This window comes from Capricornis sumatraensis, chromosome 11 (assembly GCF_032405125.1).
Source record: "Capricornis sumatraensis isolate serow.1 chromosome 11, serow.2, whole genome shotgun sequence".
In the NCBI taxonomy this organism is placed as follows: domain Eukaryota; kingdom Metazoa; phylum Chordata; class Mammalia; order Artiodactyla; family Bovidae; genus Capricornis; species Capricornis sumatraensis.
In genome coordinates, this window is record NC_091079.1 from 20,074,989 (window position 1) to 20,092,068 (window position 17,080).

The 17,080-nt window shown below is 48.9% G+C and overlaps 1 protein-coding gene and 1 non-coding gene across 7 annotated transcripts in view; both read right to left on the reverse strand.

Moving 5' to 3' along the window:
- Positions 1 to 17,080, reverse strand: part of MROH1 (maestro heat like repeat family member 1) — a 51,428-nt gene that overhangs the window by 30,320 nt on the left and 4,028 nt on the right. For 4 of the 6 annotated variants that reach the window (XM_068983266.1, XM_068983267.1, XM_068983263.1 and 1 more), the window contains exons 2-7: positions 7,077 to 7,179; positions 6,026 to 6,106; positions 5,242 to 5,387; positions 4,238 to 4,369; positions 3,654 to 3,816; positions 3,383 to 3,481 (exon numbers count right to left, since the gene is read on the reverse strand). In XM_068983266.1, the coding sequence (XP_068839367.1) occupies positions 3,383 to 3,481; positions 3,654 to 3,816; positions 4,238 to 4,369; positions 5,242 to 5,387; positions 6,026 to 6,047 (562 nt within the window). In that variant the 5' untranslated portion in view covers positions 6,048 to 6,106; positions 7,077 to 7,179. The remainder of the gene's footprint in view (positions 1 to 3,382; positions 3,482 to 3,653; positions 3,817 to 4,237; positions 4,370 to 5,241; positions 5,388 to 6,025; positions 6,107 to 7,076; positions 7,180 to 17,080) is intronic. The other 2 variants (XM_068983265.1, XM_068983264.1) reach the window with 1 other exon arrangement.
- On the reverse strand, positions 10,484 to 10,602 carry LOC138088860 (small Cajal body-specific RNA 15). Its single transcript, XR_011145765.1, has one exon. It is a non-coding gene; the product is annotated as a small Cajal body-specific RNA 15 (non-coding RNA).

Sequence of the window (17,080 nt, forward strand, 5' to 3'; positions counted from 1 at the left end):
CAAACACCAGGTTTGGGCCTCTCTCTCCACACACGTGCGCAGTGTTCCCCACGTACCCCAGGCCAGGGCCAGCCTGTTCCATCCACCCCTTCAGACCCCTGTGGCTCTGAGCCCACCACTCACTCCATGACCAGCTGTGTTCTGAGTTAAGGACTGTCTGGGGTTGGAGTTCCCTCGTTCTCCAGGCCCAAGTCACTGTGGCAACCTCCACACTTCTTGCCACACATCCTGAGGCTCCCCCAGCCTTACCACACAGGCCACACACTTCCGGATCCTGGCTTCTCAAGGAGCCTCTCTACACCTTCCTGCTCAGTGAGCCTCGGGGCAGGGAGCTGACTCTCAGTGGTGCCTTCCGCTGGAAATTTCTAGCACTCTCCCTCAAGCAGAAAGCAAGCCCTCGGCCTTCTCCTGACCACCTGCCCTGCGGAAGCTTCCCGAAGTGGGTGCGGGGAGGGCCTCTCCATCTGGGGCAGCTCCCACCGCACCGCCCCCTCCTCCGCTTCCTCTGTTCCTTCTATCCAGGGTGATCATCCAAGACTGGCTTCACAGCTTCACTCGCTAAGTCTTTTCTTTCTCTTCTGTTTTCCGCATACTTGCATTTTTGGCTCTATTTTCTAGAGGATTTCCTCAACACTTCCATTTCTACCTTTCATTTTCATCATGTTGGTAATTCCCAAAAGCTTTATTGCATTGTCCAAACGTAGCTTCTTCAGAGCAAAGTGCTTCTGTTTCATGAATGCATCTTCTCTCGTCTCAGTGAAATGTCAACCAGATTTGCTCTCCTGCCTGTTTCCCCTCCCTCAGCTGCCTGCTTCCCCGTCTCCCTTCCTGTTTCTTTCCTGCCTGTTTCCCCTCCCTCAGCTGCCTGCTTCCCCGTCTCCCTTCCTGTTTCTTTTGCTGCTGCCTCTCTCATTGGACCTGCCTGGTGAGCGGTGAGCTGTGGCTGCCTGCCGGCGCTGGCAGGGTGTGCAGGCCAGCTGAGCACCTGTTGTCTGGGCCCTGTCCACCCACCTCTGGGGCCCTCCTCCCCGTCCTCCCCCTGCCTGGCTGCAGCATCCTGCGAGCTGGACAAGAACCTCTTAGTGCACACACGCTCCTGTGCTGGGTCCCATGGCCCACCTGGGCCACCTTCCTGCACAATGAACACAATCCGCCCAGAATCGGAGACTGCCTGGAAGAACAAGAGGTCCCAGTCCTCTTGTGGCCCAACCAGGCCACGGATGGGCTGACGTGGACCCTCCTGGCCTGACTGAGGCCGCTCCAGTGGGTAGGACCATGCTTCCCTCAACTGCAGACCTGGAGCACTGTCTGTGGCGAGGAGCACACACCTCAGCCAGAGGGTGGCTGCAGGCATTGTCTGCTGCCCCAACCAGCCCTTCACACACGACATGGCAGCCAGATGAACACTGTAGGCCTGCAGCCTGTGAGGGGCAGGGCCTCCTGCACAGGGCTCTGCAAGTCCTGGAGCGATGCCAGCACTTCCGAGGGCAGCTGCCGGGCCAGGGACTAGCCCTCAGCTCCAACACAGGCTCTCCTTCTCCCTCCCGGCCAGGATGAGTGCTGTCCTGGTGCTCTTTTCCCCGAGCCCCCACAGCTCTCCCCAGTCCCTCCTGTGCCCGCAGCTGGGATGAGTGCTGTCCTTGGCACCCTTTTCCCCCAGCCCCCACAGCTCTGCCCAGTCCCTCCTGTGCCCCCAGCCGGGATGAGTACTGTCCTTGGCGCTCTTCGCCCCCCGCCCCCCAGCTCTGCCTCGGTCCTCTCTGTGTCCTGCCCCTGCACTCTGAGCTCAGCAGTGATTCCCACCCAGCTGCTCAGGGATCCTGTTCCAAGTTCCCTTTTCAGCAGAAACCAGGTCAAAGAGGGTTTCAGTCCAACAGCCTGCTATCACCCGCATGTGGGAGGGGCCCTCAAGAGGAAGGCGTGGAACAGAGAGAACGGGAACGCGGGGGCTCTGAGGGGCTAGAGCTCTTCCTAGAGTCCCTGAGAGCTGGGGAACCTGAACCCAAAGCCACCATTAACAGGTGGGCTGCAGCCCAAAGCCCTAGGCCCCAGATAGGAAAGTGCCCTGGTGTGCACAGAACAGGCAGCTTCACTGGGACTCCTCTGCAAACACCAACTCTCTGCTCAGCTACCAGCCTCTCAACCCCTGTCTCAGTGTGGCCACAGCCTAACCACATCCCTCTAGCCTGGCCATGGGGGTGGAAGCCCAGGACCTGTAACAGCCTGGGCTGGGGATTATAAAGGGTCCTTAGGGCTTCCCTGGTGCTCCAGTGGTTCAGAATCCGTGTTCCAATGCAGGGGACTTGGGTTTGATCCCTGGTCCAGGAAGATACCACATGTCTCGGGGAAACTAAGCCTGTGTGCCACAACTACTGAAGCTGGGGTGCCTAGAGTCCATGTTCGACAATAAGAGAAGCCACCGTAACAAAGAGTAGCCCCTACTCTGCACAACTAGAGAAAGCCCTCGCCAGCAACAAAGACCCAGCAAAACCAAAAATGCATGCATGCATGCATGCATGCATGCTAAGTTGCTCAGTCATGTCTGACTTTTTGTGACCCTATGGACTGTAGCCCACCAGGCTCCTCTGGCCATGAGATTCTCCAGGCAAGAATGCTAGAGTAGGTTGCTGTACCCTCCTCCAGGGGATTTTCTCAACCCAGGGATCAAACCCACAGTGACAGGTGGGTTCTTTACCACTAATGCCACCTGGGAAGCCCACAACCAAAAATAAACTATTTTAAAAAGGGGATCCTGTCTTCATGGGGCCTCATGGGCCTAGGTGTTCCCTCTCCCTCCCCTCAGTAGCAGCTGTCTTCCTGAGACTGGAGGGGACACTAGGGACACCAGGAAGCCGAGGGACAAGAACTGTGTGCAGGCCACTAGAAGAGGCCAGGCTCCCTCAGGCCCCATCTTTCAAGACCCTCTGCTCCCCCCTATAGGAGTGCCCTCCTGCCCATCAGGAGTCATGCCATGAGGCGCTACCCATGGCACACAGAGGGTGGGAGAGTGACCACTCCCAGGATACCCAGGGAAATGTCACTCTGCCAGCGCAAGCAGGAAGAGAAGTGGGAAGGAGCTGCAGCTCTGGTCAGTCTCCTCCTGCCCCCCATCAGGTGTCCAGGGCTCAGGGAAATACGGCATAAGGTTCTGGTGGGGGGGTCCCCAGCAGCAGAGAAAAGCCGCCAGACAGCAGAGGTCAGGTCTCTACCTGCAGCAGTGCCCGCTTAGCCCCCACCTGCATCACCCTTCCTCTAATCGTCCCACCATCCTCCTGCAGCCTGAAGGCCCCCCAGCCCCCCACAAAGGAGCACTGGCAACAAAGAACCCCCCAGCTGTGGGCAGGCCACACCCACCCATCACCCCACAGAGGCCCTGTCTTACCACAGCAGAACACCACTTTCATTGAGTCGTGCTTGGCTGCGCCCAGCATGGGCAGCATGGTGCTGAGGATGGACGTCAGGAAGGGCACCATGCCAAACACTGCAAGAAGGGGCACGTCACAGAGGCCCAGAGCCATCCCCACCCCGCCACACACCTTGAGCTCTCTCTACACAGCCTGGGGCACATGGTGGAGCAACTGGGACCCAAGGAACCGAGGTGCCATCCTCAGAACCTCTGAGCATGTGGGTGGAGGGGTGGGGCCGCCACCTACCATTGGAGACAGAGAGGCTGGCGAGCGTGTGCATGGTGCAGGGGTGCGGCAGGAGCCCGGGCTGGAACTTGCTCAGCAGCTCCTCCATCACGCTGCTGATGAACCGCCTCCCCACCGCCACCAGGACGCTGCTGGCGGCTTGCTGCCAATCAGAGACCAGCTCCTGTCCCCAAAGACCTCAACTGACACGCTGACCAAAGGAGGCAAACCTCACCCATCCTGAAGGTGCCTAGGAGGAAAACTGGACACTCTGCCTTCAGTTCCATTGGAGGACCGGCCGCCAGCGTTCAGGACGCTCTGGGGCTGCTGTGAGCAGGGCCCCAGGCTGAGCCCCGAGCCTGTGCACACCCTGGTGCTCCTACATTCGCCTTGAGAGCTTGGGAGCACTGCCTTCCACTTTGGTTTCCATCTGAGATGGTGGGGTGACCCGCCCCACCCCACAAGGGCAGTCAGTACATAGGACCAATGGGCCAGACCTGAGGCAGGCAGACACAAGCCCATGTTCTCAATGCACGGGGGAAGAAAACAGCTCCCTGCCCCAACCAGGGGCAGGTCAGCCAGGCCAGGGCAGGTATCCCCCACACCTTCACTTTGGTCATCTCATTGGAGGCCAGGAGGATGATGGCCCTGGTCATGTCCTTGTCCAGCTCGCCGATGTGATTGCTCACGACTATCTCCATGGCCCTTAGGATCATCGATCGGTATGGATGAGCTAGCTGTAGAGAGAGATGGTGGAGGAAGGACCGGGACTCACTTGTTTCTCATGGCTCCTCCCCAAGCTCAGGAATGAGCCCTGGTCTCCTTAAACTGGGACAGTGGTGGGGGTGGGGGTGGGGGTGGGGGCAGGGGCGGGAAGGGGCCCTGCTGGAGAGGAGGGGTCATCAAACTGGCTCAGGAGCCCAGGGCCCCCGTCAGGACTCAGCTGTCCAACCCTGAAATGGCAGCTGACAGATAAGAGCCCAACACTCAAATAAAAACGGTCTTTTGAGACTGCAAGTCTCCTAGGAATGAGCCTAAACTATGCACTGTGGAAACTGAAATTATGTCCCACTACAGGGAGATAGGAGTGTCACAGAACCCTGCAGCTGGGACCGGGAGAGGCAGAGCTGGCACAGCCTTTGGTGCAGTCTCAGCAGGGCCCGACCAGTGGAGTCTATGGTTGGGCAGGAAGCAGAGGCCCGGGCCCACTGGGCGACGCCCTGTCCCAGATGCGAGCACGTGTTCTGCTTACCACGGGGACCCAGGCCCTCTCTCACTAGCTGGTAGATGAGAGGAACGGTGGACTGGGCCTGCGCAAGGGCAACTGGACACTACAATGCCGTCCACTCGGTCCCCCACAACAGGACCAACCCACAGGACAGAGTGGGTCACCTATACTGGACTTGCCAGTGCGACTTTCCACCTACAGCAGCCTGGCTGCATACTTCAGACCCACCTGGGCCACTGCCCTGCAGGCCCCACCCCTCACCAAAGGCCCCGCCCCACCAGACCCCGCCTCTCGCCACGAACCCCGCCCACAGGTCCCACCCCTCACCACAGGCCCCTCCCCGCAGGCCTCACCCCATCCGCGAGGAGCGAGGAGCAATACCTTTTCGTGCAGTCGCAGGTGCTCCTCACAGGCGCTAAGCACCTCCACTGGCTGTGACTCTCCGAGGGCGCACAGGGCGCCACATACCTGCTCCTGCACCCGAGGGTCCTTGTCAGTGATGGCGTCCAGCAGGATGGTGGACAGCCCTACAGTGACAAAGTCCGATGGCAGGGTCAGGCCCGGCCCCGGCCCACCGCCTGGCTCAGCCTCTGAGGACTCAGCCTCACCGGCCCGGCCTCTGCAGCCTCAGACGCACACACCGCCCCCTCCGTCCACCGTGCTGGCCGAGGTCTCTGGGACCCACTGGCTGCCTGCTCTGAGGTCACTCTGGCCACCTTTACCCTGACTTCCAACCCAGGCCGCGTTTTCTCCGCCTCTCCAGCCCGGCTGGATCCGAGCTCCTATAAAAAGCAGGCAGTGTGGGCTCAGCCCCATGAAGCCACTCCAGGAGGACCTCTGGCCCACACTCCGCCCTGGACCATGCCCTAGGCAAAGAGCTGGCCCTGGCTGCAGGTAGAGAGGCCAGTCAGAGTGAACACTGGCCCTGGGGCTTTTGTAGGCAAGGAGGAAGGCACAGCAACTGTCCCCCACGGAGCACAAAGCCACTGTGTCAGGCAAATGCTGCCCCCCCAGACTGAGCCAGCGTCGGCAGAGACAAGAGCTTCCTTTTCTTTTCTAATGAAACCTTAAAGAAAGTGTGTTCAAGCAGCCGTCACTCCTCCCAAGTGCATTTACTCAGAAATCCGCAGCATGCCGCGGAGGCCAGCCAAGGGGCCACACTCACTCTTCACGTAGGTCTCACTCATCACTGTGGCTCCGGCTTCTTTTCGCCTTCTGGTGTGAACATGGACGCCTCTCTTCAGACCTGGAGTCACCAGACGTGCAACAGTTAATTCACTGGCCTCCTCAGTTTACGAGCAGTTAGTGTATTTGCGCAAAATACAAGATCAGAAGGGGTTCGTCTGGGAAACGGTCTCTGCCACCATTTGGCTGGGTGGTGTGCAGAGGACAGGCGGCACCCGCTCCACCCCAGCAGCCAGCAGCCCCGCCGCCATGTGCTTGGCCCGCAGGGGCTCGTCCAGGCTGGCCTGCAGAGGGGGCCAGGCCAAGCGCGATCACCACCTCCACTGACAGCATCTTCCTTCACTCTGTGCACATAAGGCCTCGTGCTGCTGACGGACTGTGCAGAGAGGGACACCCCTCCCCAAGGGCCAAGAACAACCACCTCGGTCACTGCGTGGCCAGGACCCCCCACTTCCTGCTGGCTGAACAAGACTGGATAGGCAGCTCAGGGATCTGGTGGGCTCTCTGGCGTCTGAAACCAACCATCCAAACAGCTCACGGGATTTGAGAGTTGCAACTTTCAAACATCATGTGTCTCAAAACACCACTTGCAACAGATGGTCCCAAAGAATAAAGCCCATGGAATATGCAAGTGCCTCTGCACTTCCCCCACATGGTCACAGGCTCCAACAACCGGTTCGGGACTGCTTTCTCACACTGGGGTCCTCTATTTTCTGGGCACCGCCTTCATTCCTGCGCACCGCCCATCCAAAAAAGGGTGCAAGTAGAGGAAGCAAAGGAGACAGGCCTCCAACTGCTCCTGAGCAGGAGGACACACTCACTTGGCTGCAGCCACATGGGAAGGGGCAGTGAGAGGTGTCTGATGAGTGCGGGGATTACAACAAGTGAGAACTCTAGATGGAGAAGGCACCCTGGTCCGAGGCATTCACCCATCCCACCAAAACCTCAGTGCAATGGCAGAAAAAATGCATGTTTTAAAAGAACAAGCCCACAAGGGCGCTAGAACACAAGAACAGATAAAATTAGCAGACCAGACACTTCCAGGAATCCCAGGCAGACAGAAAGCAGATGGAGAAGACTGGTTTGAAGCTGGTGGCATCAGCAAGGTGTTTCCCCTCTTTTCCTGGAAAGCATCTAAAGATAACAAGGAAAACAAGAAATAAAAACACATATTCCATTAGCAGCAGAGAAAGGAGGTGGCACACACACACACACACACACACAAAGGTGAAGGGCTGGAAATGCCATAACTGTCAGGCAGGTATGAAGGTGCTGGCCGCAGGCTCCACAGAGAGCCATCAGGACTCTTCTCAGAGGCAGGCACCCCTGCGCATGGAATCCGCTTCCTGAGATCCTTGGGCCAGTCTGGGTTATGAGCACGCAGCCCGCTCCTGGCACAGGGGCTTTGCCTGTAAAAAGCCACAGCCACCCATCTCCAAGGCCTCAGAGAAGATGGGTTGAACAGCTCCAGCTCCACAGTTTGGAGCATCCTTCATACAAATGCAGACAGCTATGCACACCCTGGTGGCTCAGAGGTTAAAGCGTCTGCCTCCAATGCGGGAGACCTGGGTTCGATCCCTGGGTCGGGAAGATCCCCTGGAGAAGGAAATGGTAACCCACTCCAGTATTCTTGCCTGGAGAATCCCATGGACGGAGAAGGCTGGTAGGCTACAGTCCATGGGGTCGCAAAGAGTCAGACACGACTGAGCAAATTCACCTCACCTCACCTCATGCACACCCAATGGCACCCCACTCCAGTACTCTTGCCTGAAAAATCCCATGGACGGAGGAGCCTGGTAGGCTGCAGTCCATGGGGTCGCTAAGAGTCAGACATGACTGAGCGACTTCGCTTTCACTTTTCACTTTCATGCATTGGAGAAAGAAATGGCAACCCACTCCAGTGTTCTTGCCTGGAGAATCCCAGGGATGGGGTCCTGGTGGGCTGCCATCTATGGGGTCGCACAGAGTCAGACACGACTGAAGCGACTTAGCAGCAGCAGCAGCAGCATGCACACCCAACTCGAGCAGGAGCAAACACAAACATAAGGGACATCAGCTCCCAGCCTGCCTGGGAGGAATGGACCTATTTGCCGCCTCAACCCAAACAACTAAAAAACTGAATGAAACACATGGAACCAGAGTTCTCAAGCTGATGGGCATCAGGAACAAAGAGTGGGAAAGCCTGTGATCATGCCAGCTCATCACCTGAAGGGCATGTCCAGCTGAGGACACCCAGAGCAGGCCCAGGAACAACTCGGGAGGCCTGGGTCTTGCTGGAGTCCACAGGGTCCAGTACCAGGGAGACCCTCAGAGGCCTGCAGAGGGTCCCCAGTCACTCAGCTGATTTACTGGCCAGCACAGGGGCAGCAAAATCATGTCCCCAAGGATGCCCATGTCCGCATCCTCAGCACATGCCTCAGCTGGCAAAAGGGACTTAGCAGATGGGGTCAAGGGCACAGACCTTAAGGCAAGGAACTCAAGATTATGTGAGCGAGACCTGCCTTAGTTCTTAAGAGCAAAGAACCTTTCTCAGCTGCATCAGAGACAAGAGATGAAGAAGGGAGGAAAAAGACAAAGCATGGGAAGAACACCCACTGTGGCTGGCTGCACAGATGGAGGCAGGAGGCCAGAAATGACCCAAGGCCAGGGGGAGGAACTGCCCAAAATGATTAGCAGAAACAATCCGTGGGGCTCACAATGAGCCAGGAACGGGCCTCTCCTGGCAGCAGGGGAATACCACAACTCTCAGCGTGCTGGGAAGGGCACTCAGGAGGGTTTCAACTCAGTAAAGAAGTAAAACTAGGGTGTTCCCTAGGGGCCCAGTGGTGAGGATCCCAGGTTCACATTGCCATGGCCCAGGTTCAATATCTGGCTGGGGAACTGAGATCGTGCAAGCCAAGCCATGCGGGCAAAAAAGGAAAAAGAAGAAAAAAGTAAAATGCCATTCTGGTTTCACCTACCAAAGCTAAAAGCAAGACCTGAAAGGATCAAACCATTCCCAAATAACTTAGACCAGCCCAGCACAAAGGTTGAGAATAACAAGAGGAAAACAAAACACCACGCACCAACAAACAAATATAAGAAAGAAAAATAACAGTGTCTGACATCCAATCAAAAAGGACCAGGCATGCAAAGAGGCAAGAAAACACAACCCAAATTTGCTATATGGCTAAGAAACTCAAATAGGGGCTGTGTATCAACCTAGAGGAGTGGGATAGGGAGGGAGATGAGAGGGAGGTTCAAAAGGGAGGGGATATGTGTATACCTATGGCTCACTCAGGTTGAGGTTTGACAGAAAACAGTGAAATTCTGTAAAGCAATTATCCATCAATAAAAAAATAAATTAAAAACAACAACAACACACAACCGATAATGAGGATGAAGCAGTCAATAGACACTGACCCGGAAATGGTGCAGAGGAAAGAATTACTATATAAGACATTTAGATTACAACTGTATTTCATATATTCTAGAAACCACAGGAAACACTAAGTATGTTAACATAAAGAGGCTAAAGTAAAAGAATGGGAGAAGAAAAATGAGGCTGATAATAATCACAGAAAAGCTGGAGGGGCTTCCCTGGTAGTCCACTGGTTAAGAATCCACCTGCCAATGCAGGGGACATAGGTTCGATCCCTGGTCTGGGAAGACCCCACATGCCTCAGGGCACTTAAGCCTGTGCAACACGACTCCTGAGCCTGCGTGCTGCAGCGACCGAAGCACTCGTATCCTAGAGTCTGAGCTCTGCAAAAAGAGAAGCTACTACAGTGAGAAGCCTGCACACCACAGCTGGAGAGTAGTGCCTGCTCGCAGCAACTCAAGAAGGTCCATGCACAACAGCGAAGACCCAATGCAGCCAAAAATACATGAATAAATAATTTTTTTAAAGCTGGAGTGACTACATTAATATTAGATAAAGTAGACTTCAGAGGCATAGCAATTATTTGTTTTAAGATAAATCGCTTTTTATTTGGAAAAGTGTATGTTTAATAATTGACTTCCTACTGGTTCAATCAACATTATGCAAGCACTTGTACACATCCAATAAAATATTTCTGAAGCTTGTGCTTGGTCATCAGTCTGCTCTTCTCATTCTCCAGAATGATTTAAAATCTTAACTCATTTTAAGAGTTTTAAATGGCTCGCACACTGGCAGCTGCCCAGAATGATTCACCATGATGCAGCATTCTGCAAACGAGACTATGCTGGTCTCCCGACACGGAGGCTTGGCCACCAGAAGCAGTCCTGGACCTTCTGAAACCTGTACTACAGGAAAGGTCCTCTCCTCCACTTTCCTAACCAACTTTTCCAGTTGGCAGTCACCTTCCTGTCAACTAGATTAAGATCCTCATGGGTTCCCTAAGTCTTTCTTCACCCTTACTCATCTCTGTATTTACTACTCCTATTTTCTACAGTGAGACAATGGAAACTCTATCATTGCTGTTGCTAACTAAGTCTTAAATTCATTTTGCAAACAAGACCTGTTCTATCTACCTTTTCATTTAGGAGACTAAAAGCAGAGTCAGCTTGACTTCAAGGACTCTATTTTCTTAGCAGACACATAACAATTCTAAACATTTATGCACCTAATAACAAAGCTTTAAAATACACAAACTCAAAACTAAAAAAATCCACGGAGAAATAAACAAATGCAAAATACAACAGAAATTCCAACAGCCCTCTATTTGTAATTGTTATAACAAGTATATAGAAAATCACTGCAGGTACAGAAGACTTGAACAATACCATCAATCAACTTGGTTCCAGCAGTATTTTTATAACATTTCATTCATTAACAGAAGAATATATATTTCTTCAAAAAGTTCATGAAACATTTACCAAGACTGAATATATTCTGAGCAATAAAACAAATATCAATAAACCTAAAAGTATTCAAGTCATACAAAGTATGTTTTCTGCGCTGCCAGGTCGCTCAGTCGTGTCCAGCTGTTTGTGATTCTATGGACTGTAGCCCGCCAGGCTCCTCTGTCCATGAGATTCTCCAGGCAAAAATACTGGAGTGGGGTGCCATGCCCTCCTCCAGGGGATCTTCCCACCCAGGGATCAAACCTGCATTTCCTAAGTCTCCTGTATTGCCCAGCAGGTTCTTTATCACTAGTGCCACCTGGAAAGCCCCTGTTCTCTGACCACATGGGATTAAATTTGAAATCAATAAAGAGAAAGCTATCTGAGAAATCTGAGTATTTATCAACTACTGAATATGCTTTAAAATAATTCATGAGTCAAAAAAATAAATGCAAAAAATGAAATTAAAGTGAATGAAAATGAACACATATTAAAATGTGTGGGAGAAATTTTTTAAAAAATTAAAAATTGTGTGGGAAATAAATAGTATTAAAAGCTATTTTATATTCTAATATAAAAGCATTATATTAGAAAAGAATGACATTGTGTATCTGAACAACAGCAACCTCATTTAGCAGGGGAAGCCAGAGGGGGCGATCCCACACACACCACTTCAAGTGAATCACAAAGCCAACAAGAAGAGCCATGACTTGCATTCCCAGGAGGAAGACATCTCTTCTTTGGGACAGGCCACAGGCCCAGCAGATGGGAACCTTCTCAGCTCAGAGAGTGGGAAGCCACCACCATCCTAAACACCCTTCCCTCCAATAGACTTTCCTTCAGAGCAACCCCTCCTTTTCTCTGCAAAGTAACTTCCTCTCCTTTGTTTGCTGGACTTGCCTATTACTGTTGTTGTTCAGTCGTTAGGCTGTGTCCGACTCTTTGCAACTCCATGGACTGCAGCATACCAGGCTTCCCTGTCCTTCACCATCTCCCAGAGCTTGCTCAAACTCATGTCCATCAAGTCAGTGATGCCATCCAACAATCTCATCCTCCGTCATCCCCCTCTCCTCCCGCCTTCAATCTTTCCCAGCATCAAGGTCTTTTCTAATGAGTCAGCTCTTCACATCAGGTGGCAAAAGTATTGGAGTTTCAGCTTTAGCATCAGTCCTTCCAATGAATATTCAGGATTGATTTCCTTTACGATGGACTGGCTTGATCTCCTTGCAGTCCAAGGGACTCTTAAGAATTTTCTCCAACACCACAGTTCAAAAGCATCAGTCCTTCAGCACTCAATTTGCCTTATGGTCCAACTCTCACATCCATACATGAATACTGGAAAAACAACAGCTTTGAATATTTGCAAATTTGTTGGCAAAGTAATATCTCTGCTTTTTAATATGCTGTTTAGGTTGGTCATAGCTTTTCTTCCAAGGAGCAAGTGTCTTTTAATTTCATGGCTGCAGTCACCATCTGCAGTGATTTTGGAGCCCAAAAAATAATCTGTCACTGTTTCTACTGTTTCCCCATCTATTTGCCATGAAGTGATGGGATAGGATGCCATAATCTTCATTTTTTGAATGTTGAGTTTTAAGCCAACTTTTTCACTCTCCTCTTTCACTTTCATCAAGAGGCTTTTTAGTTCCTCTTTGCTTTCTGCCATACGGGTGGTATCATCTGCATGTCTGAGGTTATTGATATTTCTCCTGGCAATCTTGATTCCAGCTTCTGTTTCATCCAGCCCAGCATCTTGCATGATGTACTCTGCACAGACGTTAAATAAGCAAAGTGACAAAATAAAGCCTTGATGTACTCCTTTTCTAATCTGAAACCAGTCCATTGTTCCATGTCCAGTTCTAACTGTTGTTTTTTGACCTGCATACAAGTTTCTCAGGAGGCTAGTAACATAATCTGATATTCCCATCTCTTTAAGAATGTTCCACAGTTTATTGTGATCCACACAGTCAAAGGCTTTGGTATAGTCAATGAAGCAGAAGTAGATATTTTTCTGGAATTCTCTTGCTTTTTCTTCCAATGGATGTTGGCAATCTGATTTCCAGTTCCTTTGGCTTTTCTAAATCCAGCTTGAACATGCGGAAGTTTTTGGTTCACGTACTATTGAAGCCCAGCTTGGCAAATTTTGAGCATTACTTACTTTGCTAGTGTGTAAAATGAGTACAATTGTGCAGTAGTTTGAACATTCTTTCACCCTGCCTTTCTTTGGGATTGGAATGAAAACTGACCTTTCCAGTCCTGTGTACCTTTCCAGTCCTGTGGCCACTGTTATGTTTTCCAAATTTGTTGGCATGTTGACTGCCACTTTCACAGCATCATCTTTTAGGATTTGAAATAGCTCAGCTATTTCAATTAGTTTTATACAGTTTTTGCTATAGTATGGCTGTCCTGAGTTGCAATTCTCTGCTATTCCCAGAAAAACACATTTTGCTGGTAAAATAATTAGCTCTTTTAGTTTTAAGGTCAACAATGTTAAATCCTACCTTAAGAAATTACACACTCAAAAGAAGCAAAAGAATTAAAATAATAAATATCAGTACATAAAGAAATAAGAAAAAAAATCAAAGTGCCAAAGGCTAGTTATTTAAGAAGATCAATAAATTTGATAACCATCCTGCCTGACTGATCAGGAAAAGAGGGACAACACAAATTACCAATCTTAAGAATGAGAATAAATAGGTTCTACACATATTAAAAGGATAATAAGAATATATCTAACTTGTTGAAGGTAAACTGGACAATTTAAAAGAAACAGATGAGTCAATTATACCTCAATGAAAAAATATTAAAATCAAAAAACAAAAGAAATAGACAAATTCCTTGAAACACAAACTATCAAAGCTCACTCAAGAAAAAATAGATTAAAAAAAAAAAGAAAAAATAGATAATCTAGGACTACCCTAGTGGTCCAGTGGTTAAAACTCCACACTTCCACTGCAGGGTCCACAGGTTTGATTCCTGATCAGGGAACTAAGATACCCCGTGCCATGTGGCACAGTCAAAAAAAAAAAAAAAAACAGAAAAAGGAAAAGAAAGAAAAAATAGCCCTATATTTAACAAAGAATTGAAGTTGTAGTTAAAACCCTTCACACAGAGAAAACTCTAGGCCTAGATGACTTCCCTGGGGAATTCTATCAAACATTTAAGGAAGAAACAATTCCAACTCTACACACATTCTTCCAGAAAAATTGAACCTAAAAAGCACTTACCAACTGATTCTCTGAGGTTAGCATTACTCTGATAGCAAAACTAGACACAGATATTACAAACAATGAAAACTATAGATCAATATCCTTTGTAGATGCAAAATTTCTTAACAATATTTTATCAAATCATATCCAACAACATGTAAAAATGATAATACCTCATGACCAAATTGGGTCATTCCATGAATGCAAGGTTGGTTGGGTATTTTTAACTCCAGCCACTGTAAATCACAATAACAGACCAAAAAATAAAAACCACATAATCATCTCAATAAATGCAGAAAAAGCATTTGTCACAATCCAACATCCACTTATAATAAAAATTATCAACAAATAGGAACAGAAGGAAACTTCCACAATCTGATAAACAGCACCAAAGGGAAATCTATAGGAACATTATACTTAACAGTAAAAGACTAAATGCAATCCCTATAGGATGGGGAACAAGCCAAGGATGCCTGTTCTCACTAGTTCTATTCACTTTCAGCTGGAGGTTTTAGTCTGTGTGATAAGGCAAGAAAAAAAATAAGATATCCAAATTGAAAAAGAAGTAAAACTGTTTTTATTCACAGGTGATGTGATCATCTATGCAGAAAATGCTACAGAATCTATAGGTAGAACCAGATCAATAAGTCATCTAGCAAGATCACAAAATATAAAGTTAGTATTAAATTTTTAAAAAATATTAATATTAAAAACCAACTGTATTTCCATATACTAACAATAAACAAAAATTCAGAAAGCCACAACATCTGCCATTGAGCAAAAATTATATTAAATATTTAGGGACAAATTTGACAAAAGATGGACAATGCAGTAAAATTATCAAACACTGCTGAGATAGAAAATTTAAATAAATGGAGAGAAATACTGTACAAGGAAATCAATTCTTTGCAAATGGATCTACAGATTGAATGCATTCCCAATCAAAATCCCAGCATGTTTTTTGTAGAAACTGACAGACTGATTCTAAAATTCATATAGAAATGCAGAGGACCTAAAATAGGCAAGACAACTCTGAAAAAAAAAAAAATGAAGAACCTATACTATGTGACTTCAAGAGTTATATGGCACATCACATCACTTGGTAGCAGACACACTTCACACCACTCAGTGACAGCCATACTGTGATCAACATTAGCCACCCCCTCCTCACCCTGCTCCAACCCTTCATATTGGGCAGCAGGTGCCCTGCTCCCCCTTTGAGAGCCCATCTGATGACTGCCTCTCCTAATGCTGCTTTGGCCACTTCCTCCACCCTGAGAGTGCTGGTCTTCATCAAACACAGGCCGTATCATGCCACACCACTGCTCAGTGGTCTTCACTGCTGCTCACAGAATCAAAGCAATACCTTTGACAAAGACTTTTGCAACCCAGACCCAAGTCCCTCTCTGCTCCTCTTTCATCCCTCATGCTGCAGGAATCCTGAATGCCCTGGGCCAGGGCTTGAGCTCTTGTACCTCTGCTTCTGCTGATCCCTACAAACACCCGACCCTGTCCTCTTCACCCCACAGAACACATTCATTCCTCAGAGGTCAATCACTTACCTCCCCCAGGACACTGTCACCCCTCCAGCAGGTGACTCAGGGTTACCCCAGTCCTGGCTCCTACAGGGATAGTGGCATCCTTTCTGAACAGCAGATGTGCATGCTGATCTGCCTTCAGCCCACCATGCACACAGAGAAAGCTTTGGTTTATATTCTTAGTACACACACAATTTCAAAAAACAAACAAAACACTGTTCATTGAAGGAAAAGACTCAAAGTCCTCACCTAAGACTCAATATTATAAAACTGTCAATTCTCTTTCATCTATAAAAATGTCAATCAGGCTACTGGAGGGTTCTGCTTGATAAAATGGTTCCAAATTCATATGGAAGAATCAACATACAACAGTAGCCAACTAAATTCTGAAAAGTCTGTGAACAGCGGGATTTGTTCTATGTTATGTTCAGTTCAGTTCATTCGCTCAGTTGTGTCCGACTCTGCAACCCAATGGAATCCAGCATACCAGGCTTCCCTGTCCATCACCAACTCCCAGAGTTTGATCAAACTCAAGTCCATCAAGTCAGTGATGCCATCCAAACATCTTATCCACTGCAGTCCCCTTCTCTTCCTGCCTTCAATCTTTCCCAGCATCAGGGTCTTTTCTAATTCAGTTCTTCGAATCATGTGACCAAACTATTGGAGCTTCAGCTTCAGTATCAATCCTTCCAATGAATATTCAGGACTGATTTCCTTTAGGATTGACTGGTTTGATGTCCTTGCTGTCCAAGGGACTCTTAAGAGTCTTCTCCAACACCACAGTTCAAAAGCATCAATTCTTCGGTGCTCAGCTTTCTTTATAGTGAAACTCTCACATCCATACATGAATAATGGAAAAACCATAGCTTTAACTAGACTGGCTTTTGTCAGCAAAGTAATGTCTGCTTTTTAATATGCAGTCTAGGTTGGTCATAGCCTTTCTTCCAAGGAGTAAGTGTCTTTTAATTTCATGGCTGCAGTCACCATCTGCAGTGATTTTGGAGCCCAAAAAAATAAAGTCTGTCACTGTTTGCATTGTTTCCGTAATTATTTGCCATGAAGTGATGGGACAGGAAGCCATGATCTTCATTTTTTGAATGTTGAGTTTTAAGCCAACTTTTTCACTTTCCTCTTTCACTTTCATCAAGAGGCTCTTCAGTTCTTCATCATTTTCTGCCATAAAGGCGGTGTCATCTGCATATCTGAGGTTATTGATATTTCTCTCAGCAATCCTGATTCCAGCTTGTGTTTCATCCAGCCTGGCATTTGGCATGGTGTACTCTGCATATAAGTTAAATAAGCAGAGTGAAAATATACAGCCTTGACATAATCCTTTCTCAATTTGGAACCAGTCTGTTGTTTCATGTCTACTTCTAACTGTTGCCTCTTGACCTGCATACAGATTTCTCAGGAGGCAGATCAGGTGGTCTGGTATTCCCATCTCTTCAGAATTTTCCACAGTTTGTTGTGATCCACATAGTCAAA